Raw genomic sequence first — 19,983 nt, forward strand, 5'->3', positions numbered from 1 at the left:
GTGGGGGGGGGGGGGGGGGGGGGGGGGTGGTTGGAAGGGTCCAAATGGGGGGCCTGAATTGTACATTTTCATCTTCTTCCTGAAAACCTCATGATGGATTTTTGTCAAACTTGGCAGGTAGCATCCCTAGGGGGTCAGGATCTCAATTTATCAAAATGGGCACCATGCCCCACCCAGAGGGCCCCAGGGGGCCCCAATCCCCCCAAATTAAGGAATCTTTAAAAAATTGGGCCCTTATTGTACATTTTCATCTTCTACTTGAGAATGCCTGGTCAAATTTTAATTTAGATTAGTGACTGCGTGAAAGGTGAACTTGCGATACTCAGGTGAGCGCTAGACCCGCGGGTCTCTTGTTTTACTCACTCTCTGTTTGTGTTTTAGTTAAGGATGTGGCACCAGACAGCCCAATACATTTTTGGAAATGGAAATGAACTCCCCCAAATTTCCTGAGAATGACTTTATTGTGTGCTAACATTCAAATTGCCCTGGTATGGTCTGGTAGTCCAGCCATGTTTTTTCAAAATTTTGCTTTGACCATTCACTCAGCAAGCACAAATGCCAACAGAGATTTTAACAACAATAACAACAACAACAAGAACAAGAACATAAAAACAACAGCAACAACAAAGAAGAACTAAAACTGTCAGCAAACTCTGTGGAGGTTAAAGAAGACTTCAATAATTCAGTGAGATCCTTGTTACTAAAATCTTCTGACAGTTACAGTCTTTTACTTTGAATCTAGTGTTACATCATAAGTGACTTTTGATGATGTACTAGAAATACAAAAACCAGTCAGGCCACGTCACCCAACAGCAATAATTTGATTACTGCAGCACAACCATTCAACTGCATATTATTCATATGAAGCAGTACTGAAATGTATTTACTTTCTTGCCATATGATATCTGAAACCAATTTTCTGAAATTTCTTTGTGGTACTCTGAAATGTAATTTTTGTCTGTTTTGCTGTGCCTACGTGGTGGAGAGTCGCAGTCTGTTCATTCGTGTGCAGGGTAGTAAAATTAATACAAATGCATGACGAGGTTGTGTTGACACATTCTTGGATATCCACCTCTTCATATGCAGCATAAGTAGATGCAGAATTTAGAGTGAAAATAAATTTGTTATTTATGGTAGGGGTCTCATTTGGGAAAGGAGCAACTGTTTTGAATTCCGTTAATCCATTTATATGCTGTTATCACTGCCTTTAATATTTGTACTGAACTAAGTGTGAAGTTTGTTATGAATACAAATTGATACATACTGGTACATCATTTTATGATCATCTCTCATAATGCATTAAATTTCTTTTTCAGCTGTGTACAGGATACTTTAGATGTCGTGGATCTGGAGTTGTTATGTCATTTCAAAGCACTTGATAACTTTACATGATGAAACAGAGCAAAATGGAGAGAAACCAAGAAAGTAAGCAGTAAAAAAAAAAAAAATATTTAGGAATGATTTAGATTTGTATGTCCATCCCAAATGTTATGATCCATTGCTTATAACTGCAGCTGGACAAAAATGTGTCCTATAATACAATATTGTACACCCATGGAATGAAAGAAATGGAGGGAAATTAGGAACAAGATAAAACATGCGTAGCAACTCACTGGGTATTTCAGGATAAGTGGGATAAGCCTAGGGGAAAAAGAAGAAACAACAAAATCAACAGCAACAAGATTACCACCATAGAATGACAAAACTTACCCCTAAGGGAAATATTTTATATTTGCTATATATGTGTCTATCATGAAGTGAGTCATACATTAAAAATATAAGATGTACATGTATGTGTGTATGTGTGTGTCTGCATCAATTACACACACAAACACAAACACATATTTACATGTAGATATCATCTGAGCTATTCAGCAAAACATACACACAACACACAAATTCCGCCGTCTCATTCACTTGCTCTTTTCTCCTTTCATCTCCTTCGCTAGTACATAGAAATAAATTTACCTTTCTCTGGACAGGCCTTCATCATCCACTTTTAATGACTGCTTCTCACACTGTACTGGCTTTACGGATCTAAATTTGTTTGATGAGGGTAAGTTTACTCCAAACTCCAACTCTAGCCTCCCATACATGTGTCTTAAAGAGCCACATAGTCAAGAATCGCAGTATCAAAGCTTATTGTCACAGGATTTAGTGATAGAGCTGTAAGTGCATTGCGTATTTGGGTGAGTGCCCTGCATAATCTTTTTTGACACATAGTACTCGAATAATCAATATCAGGTTTCTTTTGTTATGATCTGAGGGTTGCCAAGACCATTCTCACGATTTGGAGGATAGTTGGAGGAGATGGACAAAGGGAAGGATGGTGATTTTTGATGACAAGAGATAAGGAGTTACACATTGACAATACATGGATCTAATTGTGAAAAAAAAAGAAAGAATCGATACACAAAATGAACAAAAAGCATTCATGAATACAAACTACATTTGTTAAGGGGCATCTGTTGTCATGCATCTCATTTTCATTACAGGCCAGATCAGTAACAGTTCACAACAGTCAAAGATCTGATGAAGTAGTAATATTGCACAGGGTAATGTATCTATGTGATTTGTTTTATTTTTCTCTTCAAATGCATCACTTAAAGAAGGCGATCCCATTCTGGCACCTATGCAAGTAGATGCATAGTTGTATATAGGTGTGTGAGTGTGCATGTGTATACTGAATGTATGTTTGTATGTATGTATATGTACATATATGTGTGTGTGTGTGTGTGTGTATGCATGTATGTATGTATGTAAAGTGAATATTTACTTTCTTTTAGCCATGCCAAAGAGACAGACAGTAATGGCAGCATATAAAACACATTTCTCACCAGGTGTGATGTCATGATTTCTTTAAATGCACACACACAAAAAACAGCAACAAAAACATCCAAACAAAAAAGAGAAACAAACAAAAATTATGTTTGCAAGTACAGTATTTAGGTTTTTTTTAATCGAAGTTTTATTACACAAAGAGCAGCAACATCTGCAGTCAATGTTGAACCTTTTTTTCTTCCTTGAACACATGACAATTTACCAGTATGCTGTAAGATTTGAGCGATATGAAGTGAACAGATAAAATAAATGCACATCAACATGAGGCCTGTGAATAAATCCATCTTTGATCTTAATGGTCTCATGTTTAATGGTGCCATCGTGGCCTTATGATCTCTCAACAGGCTTGTCTTTATTGAAGTTATACCTACATCTTATTCTAACTTTATAATTCACATACTGGTAAATGTAACACATACAAAACATTGGCTCACTTTGTAAACCACAATGAACATGATAGCAACAGCAAAGCAGTAATACATCTGAAAACAATTTATACTATGATGATGAAGATTAAGAAAAAATCCCAGGCACTGACTGTTTGAAGAATCACCTTACTATAATCTAGTGATGTCTGACTAAATTACAATATACAGTGGCTTCTGCTCGCATTACACGCAATAACATTATCACTGTGGCATCAATTGGTTGTTCTGTAAAGAAAACAGAGACTCCAACTCGCCTGCTTTCGACGGGAGATCTCCCACCGAAAAATCTCCCTTTCTCCCGCTTGAGATTAGATTTCTCCCGCTTGTATGGTTTTGTAGATGTAAATTAATTTCATATGCATGCATGAATAGTATCTGCATATGATATATGAAATGAAGTTTTATTAAGCCAAAATATATGATTTGAATCATTGAATCACTACATAGTGACTATGTAGTGATTCAATGAATTAGTGCCATAGTATGTTGAAAAATAAACTTGAGATAGCACAAGAAAGCATCAAAAACCCTATTGACCCAAGGGACTTTGCGCACATCAAGTTGGAGTCTTCAGTTTGCTAGGGGTTCAGGTGGGAGAATCTCCAGATTAGAAGGTGCTTGGGGTAGGAGTCTCTGAGAAAATGCAAAATTACCGTACACACTGCAATATTTTACGAGCGCAATATTTTGAATTTTACAATAGAGAACCACAAGGGCGATTCTGAAAGAAGTAAAATATCTGTATCTAAGTTGGTGACTTCCCATCTCGGATGGGGGTAAGATACATATTCTTTCCAATACATGTTAAAACCTTGACATGTAGGCTACAGGTCATCTCTAAACACTTGTGATTTGGGGCATATGACTTAGTTTTTAGTTGTGAACTTACCCCTCAAGGAAGGTTTTTGAGGGGAGGCATGAAACATTAAACAAAAAAAGACAAGAAAAAAGAATGGTGAACCTTTCAGCAAAAGACAACTAACATATGGAAGAAAACTGTAACAATGTGAATATTAGTAAATAACCTACAGTGACAATTACTGTCTTGACAACACGCCATAATCCACTTGCTTTTCAAAAGCTCCTCTCAAGTCTCAAGTCTTCTGTTTGAAATATCACATATTTCACACTTTCTGCAATGAATCTGTCAACATGATACAAAACATGATTCAATTCTCAAAAGGGACACTGAACTCCTTGCAACAACAAAACTCATACGTATGTCTCTTTGTCCCAAAATAATAAACGTGCACTCGCACGATCTCACTGGCATAGGTTATCTACAAATGAAAATGGTAGTCTGCTTCTCAGACTGTCTGCATTTCATCTGCAGTGGAGCTGACCAGTCAAGTCTGTCCATCTGAGACCCATTCACACTTGAAATATAAGAGTGCAATGCTATCAGCAGTGATCACACAGACTGCACAAAATTTCTCCTTGTTTATTGACACTTGGTGCCCTGTTACCTCGCCCAACAAGAACAGTCTAGCAAGCCCATGCAAATTATACCTTGGGCAGCAACATTGATCTCTGCAGTTAAGACCCATTTTAGAACAGCGTGAGTCTTAGAACTGTGTATGAGAGCTGTCTCGGAAGCACACTGTGCTGAAAGACCACCTGTACAAGTAGGTCGAGAGAAGTCTTCAGCTGATTTAAAAACATGTCCGCACATTCTCGTAAGACTGCACATATTACTGGGGGTGGATCTACCAAGAGCACTTTCACATTGTCCAATGCAGTCAGACACACTGAAAGTGAGAGCATGCCTCCACAAACAAAATCTCAGCACCAACAAAAACATTCAACGATAGAAGTGATGCGCAAAATTCTAAGGTTTACTGTCATGTCAAACACGTCCTCCTTGCCTGGCAGGTTAGGGTGATGTCCTCTGGTATCATAATTTGTACTCCATCAGCTCTGTGAGTTGCTTCCGGTACTCTGGGGCAAGAGGTACACTCCTGTGAGGTGGAAGAGGAATGAAGAAAAATCTCGTTGTTCACCCTCTATGTGATGAACACATCAGGATAATTACCCCAGGCCTCCCTCCGGACAATTACCCCCAGCCAAATACAGGTTAGTGATACGGTTAGAGTAACGATTAGGGTTAGGGTTAGGTTTAGGGTTAGATTTTGGCTTAGGGTTAGGATCAGGGTCATGATTAGGATTAGGGATTAGGGTCAGGGGGAGGGTCTGGGGAAATTGTCCAGAAGGTAATTGTCTTAGAGTCATGCTGACACTTAGCTGCAGCATGCCATGTTTTTTGATCAGCTGTGTTCCAGTAATTCCTTCAAACTTAATTGTGATTTAGCAAGCCCACTCAGGCATATCAATTTGCCTCAGTCCAACAGAAAGGCCATGGTGACAAATAGGATCTAAGGGGATTAGGTAATCTCTATTCACTGGCAGCTACTTTTCACAAATCTGTGGCAATCAGCAAAGCGAGCACTCCGGCGGACATGCCAGTCAGCATAAAGCACAGTAAGGGTTAAGAGGTTAGAGGTCATAATATATTGATAGACCGATAGATGTCATGCCTTACGCGATGTGTAAAGACATACAAAGCACAATCATTTCCCTCCTGGTACACTTTCAAACATGACAGCCTTGAACGACCAGTCTTATTTTTTTTTTAACCAACCCTGGATAACCCAATTCCTGGACAATACGACCTGAGCCCTGGACAGCTCGGCTAGGTCATATTGTCCAGGGTTGGGTTATCCTGGGGTTGCGTTGTCCAGCAGGCCAGTGGCAATGTTAGTGTGTCGGGGCAAAGCTACGCACTTTATGTGATAGCCAAACGTTGAGGTGATCCTATGCAGAGAGGTCTTGACAGTCGTCCGCAGGTCGTTGCGCAGCTGGTCATCAGGGTGGGCAGGGCCAATTCTGGTGACCTTCAGCTCACGTGGCTCCCGTGACGTCAAGGGAGTTGGCAATTTGAAGAGTTTTTCCAACGCCTGAAAGGTTGGAAAGAAAGAAGAGTTTCTTCTAATTCTCGCTATCGCCAATGACGTAAAAAGTACCCGGATGTGGTTTTTTCGTCAAGATTTAGTGCACTTGGTAGCAAGGGCACTTCCGGCGCGGGGCATAATTTGCACAACCCTAGCGTGCGCGTACGTGTACCTTACCTATAGCGCAGCGCCGACCACGGATACTAGTACAGTAGGCCGCTGTAAAATACCGCCCGAGCCAGCGAGTGGCCAGGCCTGTCATACTCGTACACTGTAGTCCCCGCCGGCGGCCGGCCTTGCATTAATAGTATACAAATATTGACTGCTCATGAGGATGATGGTGGAAATTATCATTCCCGAGGTGCTTTTCATACCGACCCTTCTATCACCCCGAGGCGTTAGCCGAGGGGTGATGGAAGGGTCGGTATGAAAAGCACCGAGGGAGTGATAATTTCCACCACCATCCGAATACAGAGCAGTTAATATCTGTTTTATATACCTCATCGTTTACTAAGACTTAACCAAGATCTAGGGCTAGGCAAATAAGAAGTAAATTCTAACTGTTAGGCCTAAACGTTAGCCCTAAAATCAGGCCACAGACTGCGCTTGTTGGCATGGTTTTCGTGCATTTCGTACTACCCAATACGCACGGTACATTGTACTCACTCACAGTCACACGGCCTTCGGCGAGCTCCTGCATAAAATCTTGGCAGAAGATTACAGTATACATCCAGTTTCCCGTCGCTCGTGTTTTTAATTCGATATTTTCAACATGCTGAGATTTGTCTCTGCTTCGGGATCCTAAGAAATTCTAATTGCAAAGTGTACGATCTTTGATCCAGCTCACTTCAAATCACGGAGGAGCGCTCGATCACCATGCCACGTAAACGTATGCCTGCCGTGCGCGCGCTAGTGCGATGATTTTGCATGTGTTTAAATACGATGCGCGTAGTGAACGTCCTTAGTGGGTGGGTGGAGGGGTTGCGGACACCGCGCGCGAAGTCTAGTGTGCTTGTTATGTGTACAAAAGTCGCGGAGGGTTTACGAATTCTATCACGAGGGTTTTGCCTTTCTATCACGAGGGGTTTGCCTTTCTATCACGAGGGTTTTGCCTTTCTATCACTTACATGAAAACCCTAAGGCAAGATAGACGGGACTACACCTTGTCACGTGATATACTTTTGACCAATGAGTGATACGAATCTCACTTATGAGGTATATAACATGCACCACTGCACGCAGCGCATAAGCTAACACATACCGGTACAGCGTACTGCTTGATCATGCGATCGATGTGCACATCACAGATCAGTCATCTCTGCATACGCGGAAAATATGCTGGAAAATATTCACCCACCTGGATATACAGTATATCGTCATGGAATGCCCATCTTTTTTCTTTGTTTGTTCTCTGTCGAAATGTCGCGAACACAATCGGGAACGAACAGTGATCTCGAACTTATCCTGTCTCCGAAGCAATTTCTTCCAAGTAAGTACGTACAATGTACGTAGGCACTAGGCCTACTACCTAGTGCTACTACCACTACTAGTAAGTCGCGCGTGCACGTATACTGCGCTGTGGAGTCACCCGCAAACTTCACCCACGCTGCCACGTCACGTCTCGCATGCCAGTAAGGGTCCTATTTCTGCAGATTTTTTTCATTTATTGTCGTGCGGACAACACATGGCAGCTTCGCAGCAACAACCAATAGTTGTATTAACGGCAATTTCTTAAGAATGGAGAAATTTCAAATCATATTAAAGCTGTAATTCAAATTGAGAAAACCGGAAGTACACGTAGAATACAGTCGGTTGTGTGTGTAAATAGCATTTGTCACGTATCACGCGCGTACGAACGGAAGTGACTTTGCTACCGGACTATCCCATAATGCACCGTAAATGACGCTTAAATCAACATCCGGGTACTTTTTACGTCATTGGCGATAGCGAGAATTACATCCCAGTGCTACAGTCGGGACACATATACTAGTACATCAATGATGCAAGAATTTATTTAAAATGTATTTTACAGGAAATGTGTGCATTGGATATCTTTTGAATTTCTGAAAAACAAAGGTAAAGCTGAGTAGCGTTTAGGCAAAAAGAAGTTGAAAATCTAAAAATAGTTCAACTATGAAAGTCAGTGCAGGTTTACAACATGACGGGGCAATAAAAGATGAATATTTACCAATGACTCACTTTGGGTTCCTATTACCATAACTTACAATGTACATTAAGATAATTTTTGCTATGCAATGTTGTCAAGGTATTTAGTTGTGAATAATGTCTGTGAAAGCTGAGCATGCTCACAACGCATACAGGCACATACCCTCATGTTAATGAGATGCGAGAACGTCATGGTTCTCATCATACAGACACAATATCACAATCTAGCCAGTTATAATGCCTTGGGCACAATGGTTGGAGGGTCTCTGGAGTAATACTACTGCGATGAAGCTGCTTCCCATAAATAGGACAGTGTAGACTCTCCAGCTTCAGACAGACACCTTGACGTCTTTCCTCTGCTGTTTACATACTGTAAAACGAGAAATGTTGGCGTGCATTTTAATTTCGCGAATTTCGTGAGCGCCAAGATTCGCGAAATTAAAATGCACGCGAAATTTCTTATCTACATTATATGCATTGAACGCAAGAGGCAATTCGCGAAAATTTCTTGCCGCGAAAAAGGCCGTCGGCTCCAATTCGCGAAAATTTCGTGCCGCGAATATTTCATGTTTTACAGTAATAGCAAGCTTTAGATTTGCGACGCGAACGCTGAGACTATGCTAATTTGGCCAAATCTGATGTTCTGCACATGTGCCACACAGCTGTTTCTGTTGTTCAACCCAGGGAGTCTTCATCGTCTTGGCGTTTGTGTCACAGATGTAACGTTCACTATTATTACACTTCTGTGCATGAGCCAGAGGACTATCTTGCAATATATAGAAACTTACATTATGCAAAGCAAGCATTTCAGCAAGAATATCTGGTAGAGATGACTGGACAACTCCAAAGGAATCCTCCAGATAGGAGGCAGCCACTAGAGAAGACAATGCTGGTATTGACAAGGATGAAGAAGGAAAATGATAATCAGTCATTAATCATGCCCTATTTCAGCTCTACAAATATGATTCACATGCAAGTCATGCTCGTTTATCTTTTATCCTGCTCATGTACATAGTGTCATAAACACATGTGAGCTGTCATATTGTATGCTATGAATCTTAAAACACTGTTAAAATAAGGAACATGAAATAAACTTTTATTCAAGTGGTGTAAGTACAAAATCAAAGACAACTCTATGTCAAATCACAAAAGAAACACACATTAGCAATTTATCAGAAGTATGAAAGTTGTTTGAAGAATTCGTCTTGCGTTTCAGTCCACAGTTCAGACTGAATCTCCTTTGCAAACATGTGCTGATGAGTTTGAACAGTGACTGTGCACTTGAAATGCATTTCAAATTCATGAATTTCTTCCGTCGAGATGTTTTCATTGCAACTGATTGACAAATTGCCCTACATCGACGTAAATAAGCACTGAATTGATCAATGTTTTAGTAGTAGCCATGATAGTGGAGATGACGCCTGTCCGGTGATCAGGAGGTCGCAGGTTCGAATCCTGCTCAAGTATGTATGCCCATGATTTTTTATCATGGCTACTACTAAAACACTGATCAATTCAGTGCTTATTTACGTCGATGTAGGGCAATTTGTCAATCAGTTGCAATGAAAACATCTCGACGGAAGAAATTCATGAATTTGATTAACAAAGCAGTACCCGCTGCATGCTATAAGGATTAGAACCAACACTTGCTTTCGGGCGAAAGCTCGGTGGTCTAGTGGAGATGACACCTGTCCGGTGATCAGGAGGTCGTAGGTTCGAATCCTGCTTGAGTATGTACGGCCATGATTTTTTATCATGGCTACTACTAAAACACTGATCAATTCAGTGCTTATTTACTTCGATGTAGGGCAATTTGTCAATAAGTTGCAATGAAAACATCTTGACGGAAGAAATTCATGAATTTGAATAACAAAGCAGTACCCGCTGCATGCTATAAGGATTAGAACCAACACTTGCTTTCGGGCGAAAGCTCGGTGGTCTAGTGGAGATGACGCCTGTCTGGTGATTAGGAGGTCGTAGGTTCGAATCCTGCTCGAGTATGTACGCCCATGATTTTTTATCATGGCTACTACTAAAACACTGATCAATTCAGTGCTTATTTACATCGATGTAGGGCAATTTGTCAATCAGTTGCAATGAAATCATTTGTCCACCACATACCCTCCAAGGCCCAGATATGCAGCTGAGCATCAGTAAAGAGAGCACGACCGTCTGCCTCGGGGAATGGATCCACGAAGTAGCAGAATAGGACCAGCTGTCGTAGGACTGTTGGGCGGGGCAGGAGCAGGAGGCGGTGGCGGGGCGGGTAGGGGGCACTGTTTACTGGATCAGCTGTTACAAAATCACAATGATTATGAGGGATTGGGGGTCAGTTGCAAACAGGTCAACAGTGATCAAAATTTGATAGAATAGTTTTGGAAACTTTGAACATGTACAACATGCATAAAAATCCCAACAAAGGATGCAGAGCGCACACGTTCAAATACCACTGTAATGGACATAAAACCAACGCATGTCCGTTGTCCTCAATTTCCACAAAAAGCTCCTAAATTTCAAAAAAACTTCACAAAAATCTCCTTACAGTGTGTCGAACTCGCATATAAGCTCTATCAGTACAACTGGTAACTACACTCCATGCGATGTCAATGAAATTTAATGTCAGTGATCCCCCAGATGGGTTAATCAAAGCACACTACAGAGTGCAAAGAGGCGTCCAGGCTTGAACCTCTGTTGCCCCTACCTCTTTGGGTGTCTCGTATCGGCTTTCTTGATGTGACGAGAGGAGTGTAGCTGTGATTTGCAGGAGGGTCCACCAGCACGCTGTCCTGGCCTGGTGTTACTGGGGCTTGGCTCCAGCTAGGGGTTGCTGGTGAGTAGGGGGTACCACACCCTTGTGAGTAGCCCCCCTGGACGGGTGTGGTCATGCTGGTGGTGGAGAGGTTGGTGATTCTCTGGCGGGGCTCATGTGGGGTGGTGGCTGTGTAGTATGAACTACTGGAACCTACAGCAGCACAGATATTGAGTGAAACATATAACAGAGGGTCTCTATGAAATGATAAACTAACACATTTACACTGAGTGTATTCAAAAGTGTATTCTTTCAGTACACTAAAACATTCATTTCCATTTACCCGCCTCAATACAAGAACCTTGCTAAAAAAGGCACCTGATTATTAAAAGTTGTGCCAAAATATCTTCAGACTCATCAGCTAGGTGAGGTAAAGATGGATGAAATTGTTCTCCACTAGAAGTACAATAGGTCATGCTACTGAAACAATTTCTATTCTTGGGATGACAAACTTACATTCAATGTATCACCATTGCAGAAATGTATTGGAGCTCATTAAAAGCAATACAAGGTGAATGATGTCTGAAGAATACAAACATACATGTATTTCCTTAAATATTACAGAGTAGTGATTTGTCTCTCTCACCCCTCTGCTTCAAGCTACCACTACGCTTCCTCTTTTCTTCAGCCAACATCCGCTTCTCCTTGGCGAGTCCGTTTGCTGCCCTCTCTTGGTGGATGAGCAGACGGTCAGTGAGGGAGGAAAGCAGGTCCAGACACTCCATGCTGATCCTGTTCCAGTTGTGAGGATGGCCACCTGTGGTCAATCATCGGTCAAAGCATGGTGACACACTTGAAATCCCAGTATATGGCATTACATGTACTAGTCATCTACAGGTCACTGAACTTATCTGCGACAAAATAGTCAGGTCTCAATGTACATCAAAGGCAGCAGTCTTGGGGAAATACAATTTCTGGTACTATAGTCACACATTGGAATGTCCATTGGCATGGTTGGTGGTGCCACCTCCCAATACGTCGCAAAGACATCTAAACATGGCATGAAAGCCAACCCAAGTGCCAACACCACCACAAGTAAACTATAACGATACTCACTTAATGGCCATTTGTAATACTTTCCATAAATATCAACTCTTGTTTTCTTTCACTGACCATGAAATGTCTTGAGCATCTACAAAAATTATTACAGATATTTTTGAGGAACATTCTGACTACTAATTGCAGAATGCATTCAGTGTGTGAACAAAAAAGTTTGAACATATTTGCAATATAGGGCTGCACACTAACTCATTTTCTCTACTGGTCCAACCTGTCTGTCGGATCAGTAGGTACCCAGAGTTTCAATTTTTTACAGGTCAATTCCTGAAAAGGTTACTGGTCCGACAGTGGGTTTGACTGGACAGGGACCGTAAGACCAATGCCAGAGTGCAGCGTTGCATATTAGAATGATATCCTATAACATCTATGGACGCAAAATGAAAGATGCTTGGAAGGCTCAAAAGGGAAAAGGGCTTGCAGTCCGGATAACTTGACCCTAGCTCGCCCACATTAAGAGCCTGGATGATAGACTAGCACCTAGTCAAAAGAATACCACTGTACCCCTTAGCTACAAAGCATTATAGTCTTACTGTCTCCTCTAGCCCAAAGCACACAAAACTTTTGCCTCCCCTGCCCTGCAGCTTGGATAAGAGACTAGTGGCAAATATCAATACCTCTGTTCTCCCTGGTAACAGAGCACACTTGAGTCTAGCCTCACCTGGCTGGCTGAGAGAGAAGATCTGCTTCCTCCTCACAGGAGAGTGCTCTGCCAGAAGGCTGAGATCCTGGTAGGCGAGGTGCTGGACCAGGGGAATCCCCCGCTGGCCCAGGGCTCTGTGCAGTGTCATCTCTTGGTTCATGTTGAATGCTGCTTCTATGGGAAACTCGAAGACCTGGGGAAAACAGGTAGGGAAGAAAAGGTATCTCAGATATAGATCCCCAAAAATGTTAATGTTAAATATGTAATTAAATTATTGCTTTATATGAGCTGTAAACAGGAGTGTTCTCATACAAACCTTACAATTATACGTTGAAGTCGTCAAGCTACACTACGGACAAGCTATCGCTTGCAAATTGTGTCCTTTTCATAAGATTTTCATGTGACCATTCAGAGTCCCAATCGTCTGGCGTGAAAACAGCACACAGCACTACCTCTTCAGGTTGTGCTACATTTTGGGAGACTCTAAAGGGGGTGTACTGTTTGTGCCCATTTCATTCGTTTTGTCCCTTTCTCCGTAGTGGAGCATATAGGCTATCAACAACAATCCTCCACTGGACATGATTCTGGGTTGCCCTTTTTGCTTCTTTCCAGGTGATACCCCTCTACATATCTGCCCCGCTACCAATTTATCATAAATAACAAAAATGTTGAAGGGGGGATGGCAAGACTAACCTCAGTATTGAAGACCTTGAAGAGGTAGAGGGCAGACTTCCATGAGTGGGTCAGGAGGGTCCCAAGTAGCCAGGCCTGCCAGAAGAGCCTGATGTCCAGCAGACCTCGTATGGAGTCCACTGGGGTGGGCAACTCATAAAGCCTGAGGTTGGTCAGCAGCCAGGACTTCAAGAGGCAGCCTGTAGGAGGCAGAATGGGAGACAGAGTGAAAAGAATGCTGGAGGCACAACTGGTTCAGCAGCATCACAAGTCAAGAAAGATATTGAGCAAAAAAAAATAATTAAAAAAGAAACTAAAAGAGAAGAGAAGGAATGCAAAGAGAGAGAAAAATGCACATACACACTAGTAGTGAAAAAGGAAATCTACGCACACAAACTGGCCAAACGAAGCAAGATCAAACAATAAAGAGCAATACTTAACCTGGTAGAATGAAACTAAAAAATGAGTTACTTTTTTAATGGCAGGTCCATACTAAATAGTTATAGACAAACACACATACATATGCCTACTTGGGACTACAGCATCTATCACTTTGGCTAATGCCAGTAAGCTAATTGGGTAAGATGCATATTTGTCCAAGACACAACTGATAAAAACGTCACATATTATTAGCACACTATTTTATCTATTCTAAGACTAACACTCTGTCCTCTGCACAGGACAATAAATGCAAGCCAAACCAAAAACACTTTGATGAAAAAAAAAATAGATTGAATTTACTCAAGGTTCAACAGACATTCAAACATCACATCATGTCAGAAGGGAAGTTATTTCTTCAGGGTCAAACACTCACCAAGGAAGTAGAACGTTAGGTAGAAGTAGGCACACAGTCTCAGGGATCCCAGCGCATTGCTGGCAAGGGACGGCAGCAGGTTGGACTTGACTTGGAAGAACTTCATTTGCTACATGGATAGGGAAAAGAAAGTCACAATAAAATCACATATACAGCAAAAAAGCAGACACTTCATATCATAAACATACAATGAAGAACTTTTATTTCACATATCCCGAAGCCATTTGCTCTAACAAGAAAGTGCTTTCTTAATAAAGAATAGCAAAATACATGAAAATGTTTGTAGTAAACCAGAGTTTCATAAAAAGTTCTCACTTACCTGTATGATACTGAATGTCAGCAGATTTGAACGTTGAAGAAAATGAGACACACTATAGACCACTCCCTGTGGAAAAAGATTTTTAAAAAGACATTTGAAATTTGCCTATCTAATAGACTCAAAGCAGTACCTGTGGCAATTCAATTTTGCCTGGCTTGAAAGTCTATTTGGTATCACCTCCATGACAAACATGATGATAAAATGGCACAGGCTTTCAAGGAGGTAACAACTATGGGCAACATCATGGTAAAGGCTGAAAATCAATTTTGCATTACTTTTACAACAGATATGAATAAGGCATGATACAGCATGAGAAATGCTGCTTCCACCTAAAAGACATTGAAATGTCATCATATACCACTCCATTTGATACATATCAACAAGGTGGAACATTTTAATTAGCAAACTATTGGTGTAGATTATACGATAAAGGCTTGAATAACAAACACACATAATATGGTTTTTTTTTCCCAAAAATACTCCAAAGTGCAACCATTATTAACAAAATTTATGAATGTTTCTGATATTTTTATTACAAAAGTGCTAGAGACCAATGCAATAGTAGATATTCCAATCAACTCACCAAATAGGCAGCAAAGAGAACCAGGAACAGGTGACGGTCATTCAAGCACAGTGCTCCCACCTGGTTCTTGCACTCGATAGAGAGGGCCGCATAGCGTCCACCAATCAGCTTGCAGCACGCCCATCCTATCAGCCCGCCTAGGAGGGTGTGGCCTATCGCATGGAGGAGTCGGCCTGGTCGCGTGACGCTCAGGATGATTGACAGCCGGTTCCTGTGGATTTGTGGGATCACTGCGAGGAAACAATCACAATTTTTTTAAACAATATGTGGTTAGCACCCTCAAATCTCCTCATAAGGAGAAGTGATGCTGTAGTCTCTTTATGTTATCAATAATATTCTACGAGGGAGATGGAAAGGGGTAAAACAAAGTATTACACACTTTAAAGACCAGCTAGGGTGCGGAAACATGGGCGGTTCATCTTCATTCACTGCCCACCAGGGTACAATTGAAAACCATAAAAAGTGCCTGTCGAATTTGCACACAGAAACATAAGCTCATCAGTAACAGTCAACTTTGGTCAAGATTCTTTGGCCGTAAGTATAGCAATCAGTGATATAGCTGTACACAATTCCTTTCCTTCTCAAATATAAGGAGCCAGGCCAGCCTTCTCATTCCATGAATCCACATGCTACTGGGTTTTCAAACCATTCATGGTTACCTATGATTATGAATAGTTTGCACAAGAAGATTATGCTAAAGTCTCCAAAATTATGAGGGGGTTGAAATTCTGGACACAATATTCCTTCATCACTGATCTGTTCTAAAACTACTCTACAAACTCTAAATGCACTCTGTTTTTCTTTCTGTAATCACATAACACTAACAGCAAATGCTTTTACATATCATGAGCTAGTACATTTTGCACAGTGTGCATGTGACAAATACATACCGTATGTCCCAAAAAAAATTACAACGGGGCCCTACGCAATGATATCTTTAAAAATATTGCATTAATCTAAATACAAATTCAGGGTGTGAAACTATAACTCATTGCCCACATCTTACAGAAAACCCCATTCGATTTGCTTCAGCGGTCAATGAAAAATGAGGAATTTTGTAGAGGATGTCGGGAATCTCTTTTGTCCAAGTTCTGTCTATTGTTTACACACAAAATCATCGAAGTGCTAAACTTGGAAGAATCAGATTCATGACATGCTTTACTACAATCCCCATTTCTCTGTGACTACCCAACCAAATCGAATGGGGATTTCTGCAAAATAGAGCTAAGATGTTATATTTTAAGACCCTGAAGTAGCATTGAAAAAAATAATCATATTGGATGTTATCGATGAGAAAATCTGATTGTATTTTTTGTTGGACATACTGCAGTATGTCCCTCAAAAATTACAATCAAATTTTCGAATTGATAACGTCCAAAATGATCGACCTGTCTAAGTGCTACTTCGGGGCCTTAAAATATAACATCTTAGCTCTATTTTGCAGAAAACCTCATTCAATTTGGTTAAGCGGTCACAGAGAAATGTAGATTGTTGTAAAGCATGTCATGAGTCTAATTTGTCCAATTTTAGCACTTTAATGCTGTAGCGCGTGAACTTGGACAAAAGAGATTCCCGACATCCTCTACAAAATTCCTCATTTATCTTTGACCACTGAAGCAAATCGAATGGGGTTTTCTGTAATATGTAGGGAATGAGTTATAGTTTCATACCCTGACTTTGTATTTAGATTGATTCACTATTTTTAAAGATATCAAAGCGGGGGGTCCCGTTGTAATTTTTTTGGGGACATATTGTACACTCGCAAAAACTCAAGGGTCAAAAGGGATCTCATAAACTGCATTATTTCAGTTGGTATTCATTACTCACACGAGTATGAGAAAGCATTCAGAATGGACACGATTGCAGCACAGAAAACGATGAAGGTGATGTAGGCAATACCAGACAGAGAAAAGCAAGAGAGAAGACATCCTGTATATTCAGAAAATAAAATACAACAAAATCATACAATATATTACTTCCTTTGAAACTGGAATATATTGCAGGAAAAGTGATGAAATAGCATATTTCTAGAATTTTAAGAAGGAATCATATTCCCTTGTTTGAGACAATGTGTAATGACATATTGCCATTGATATTTTGAGCTAGTTAGTTACGTGGAAGTATATTTTTGATGAAAACATGTAGAAACTCCTATGGAAGAAACCATAACCAGAAGCTTGTAATTCTTATGTGGCTTGATAAATGTAATGACCAACCGATCAGTTTTAGACTGGGCATCAGATGCAAGTTTAAGTACAATTTCATTCCATTTAAGTTTGGAGCACTCTTCACTACAATTATTGCACATTTATGAGAAACAAGCCCACTGAAAAGCTATTGTTTGTGTAAGTGGTAAGATTTTGAAGTCCTAAAGCCATTCATCAAATTTAAAGTCAATTCTCACACATCTATTTCATAAAAGAACTTGTGAGCATACAATAGCTAATCAAAGCAATCCATCATATTTAAATCTCATAATACAGAGGTTGACTGGGATTAGCAATTGATTACTTTTGCAACAGTGAAGGTTGAAAAACTCACCAAGAATCCAACGAGAAGGGTGCAAGAGATCAAGGTGGGTCAGAAGGACATAAAGACTGACCGCTGGTGGCAAGAGCAGCAGTGACCAGGCAACACTGGCCCCAGTCCTCCATCGAAACACCTGACCAAGAAAGAAACCAAAGAAACTGTGTACTGATATTCAATCTTCAAGCCTAATATTGTAATCGTGGAATATTGCTCACTGTGAAATTTCTTGCATCATGATACCAGCACAAAAATAAAAATGTGGAAATATTTTGTACACTATTGATCATGTGAATTCATGCTACAGAGACAAAGTGTTGAGAGTGAACAAAATTAAAAAACACAGATTTGTTAATTGTCAAAGTTGAAAATTTCTTGTCCTTATTTAATACGTCGCTCAAAACAACTCCTTCTTCACTTGCAATCCCAGCATACGCTGCCTGCGCCTGCACAATCTGAAACTGAAGACTACAGTCTAGTGAAGTTTCATTTCATCTAATGAATGCGACTTTTCTTTCAAGTAAAGTTGAATCTGTCATCATGCCCATGGTCATTGTTCATGTTGGCATTACTAGACTATTGCAAATACTTGGGCCATGCCATCTAACCTTGTTAGGATCTTTGTTTCTATGGCATTGGACTACCCTAAATACAACTACAAACAAGAGATTGAAACTAGACACCTATTATTAACTCAATTACATAATTACATAAGCTCAAGTACGTAATCCCAACTGTGACCATAGATGTGTTCAAATTTTCCTTTTTCCCCGCGAGCGGTTTTAGTGTTAGAACCTGGAACCATCTGCCAGGACCTGTGGTCGCGATTACCAGCCCATTCATTGTATGATTGACATTTTACTTTCAGAGACTGAGAGAGGCTGCTCTTCCAGTCCTCCGAGTGATGCATCCTCCTGTTGGGTCACACATGCTCTAGAAAAAAGTCTAAGCAAAGAGGCATGTATTCTACTTGCACTATGCACAGTCACTTTTATTGTACATTTATAGACATAGAAATTTATAGTGACATTTAATCACTATGTCACCTCTCACTGACGCACAACGCTTCTATCATACCGGGATAGTTCCAAGGAGCTCCTGAAAGCCAGAAAGGGATTACTACTTCAGGGTTCAAGGTTCAATTACAAACATGACCCAATGCAATGGCAAATGATTGATGAGATGGCCAGCAATACCAGCGGCAGCAGTGAGCTGTCTCGTGGGTTACATACAATGCCTGTTACCAAGTGTTAATCTTTCTAAATTCTACTATGTTAGACTCTAGGAGAATCGTTAGGTAGCTAGGGCCTACCGGGTAGGGGTAGAATATCTAGAATCTAGATGGAATCTGTAAAGAAATACACAGTCCAATCGAAACTTCGACTGTAAAAGTGTAGACTTTAGAATTTAGGTTAAACTAAAGTCTAGACCCACTCTCTAAATACAGTCAGTAAAATTATGACCGTTTAATAGCTGTATAATGTAACTGTTAGCATGGAGGTAGAAACTACCACCATGCTGTTAGTGTGCCTATCTGTTACAGCGGTCCGGAGCGGATCGGAGGACAAAAATGAATGCATAAATTTACAACGATAAAACCCAGCCACATGATACTTACATCTCTCATATACCAGTTATATCGGATATTCATCCTCAGAATACAGTCTGGGAACAAACAGTCTGAACTTCAAATGTTTGCAGTAACTTTAGTACTTTGCATGGGGATAAACTCCTTGAATATTTACACACTTCGTCGGCACTGTCGAAAGCACGAGCTGGGTCTGTCTACACGGTTTCAAAAGTTCGCGCATGAACGCGAACGGCAGCACACAGAGCGCAGGCTAGGCTAGAGGCAGCCGTAGCCCCACAGCGCAGTGAGTGAGAGCAGCCAGCAGCTAGGCTCGTTCTCATCGGGCACAGTCGGGGTCGTGAACGGAGGAAGCATCAAGATGATGGCCATTCAATTCATTCAGTGCCGTGGATGTGGATGAAGCGTGGCCTTCAAGGTGGTCGTTGTCAATAGAGGGAGCTAGCCGTGTAGATCTTGCGTGCGACGCGACGCCCCATACAGCGATATCCGCGCGCGCCGTAGTATAGTAGCCATGCGCCAGTCGAGCGACGCGATCACGACGCGACGACGCGACGCTACAAAATTCTGAGCTGGTCACCCAATCACCA

General features: G+C 41.0%; 1 protein-coding gene across 1 annotated transcript; it reads right to left on the reverse strand.

Moving 5' to 3' along the window:
• Nucleotides 1–5,107: 5,107 nt before the first annotated feature.
• Nucleotides 5,108–19,517, reverse strand: LOC139729170 (nucleoporin NDC1-like). Its single transcript, XM_071640101.1, has 14 exons — nt 19,424–19,517; nt 17,821–17,941; nt 17,107–17,208; nt 15,280–15,509; nt 14,697–14,762; nt 14,378–14,486; nt 13,585–13,763; nt 12,910–13,084; nt 11,755–11,949; nt 11,070–11,345; nt 10,505–10,675; nt 9,172–9,272; nt 6,051–6,223; nt 5,108–5,227 (listed from the first exon to the last, which is right to left on the reverse strand). The coding sequence occupies exons 1-14, from the start codon at nt 19,454–19,456 to the stop codon at nt 5,164–5,166; spliced, it is 1,995 nt and encodes a 664-aa protein (XP_071496202.1). The 5' UTR covers nt 19,457–19,517; the 3' UTR covers nt 5,108–5,163.
• Nucleotides 19,518–19,983: the final 466 nt, after the last annotated feature.

The sequence above is a fragment of the Diadema antillarum genome, unplaced genomic scaffold (assembly GCF_040938485.1).
Source record: "Diadema antillarum isolate AM-2024a unplaced genomic scaffold, OU_Dant_1.0 seq00000222_RagTag, whole genome shotgun sequence".
Classification (NCBI taxonomy): Eukaryota; Metazoa; Echinodermata; class Echinoidea; order Diadematoida; family Diadematidae; genus Diadema; species Diadema antillarum.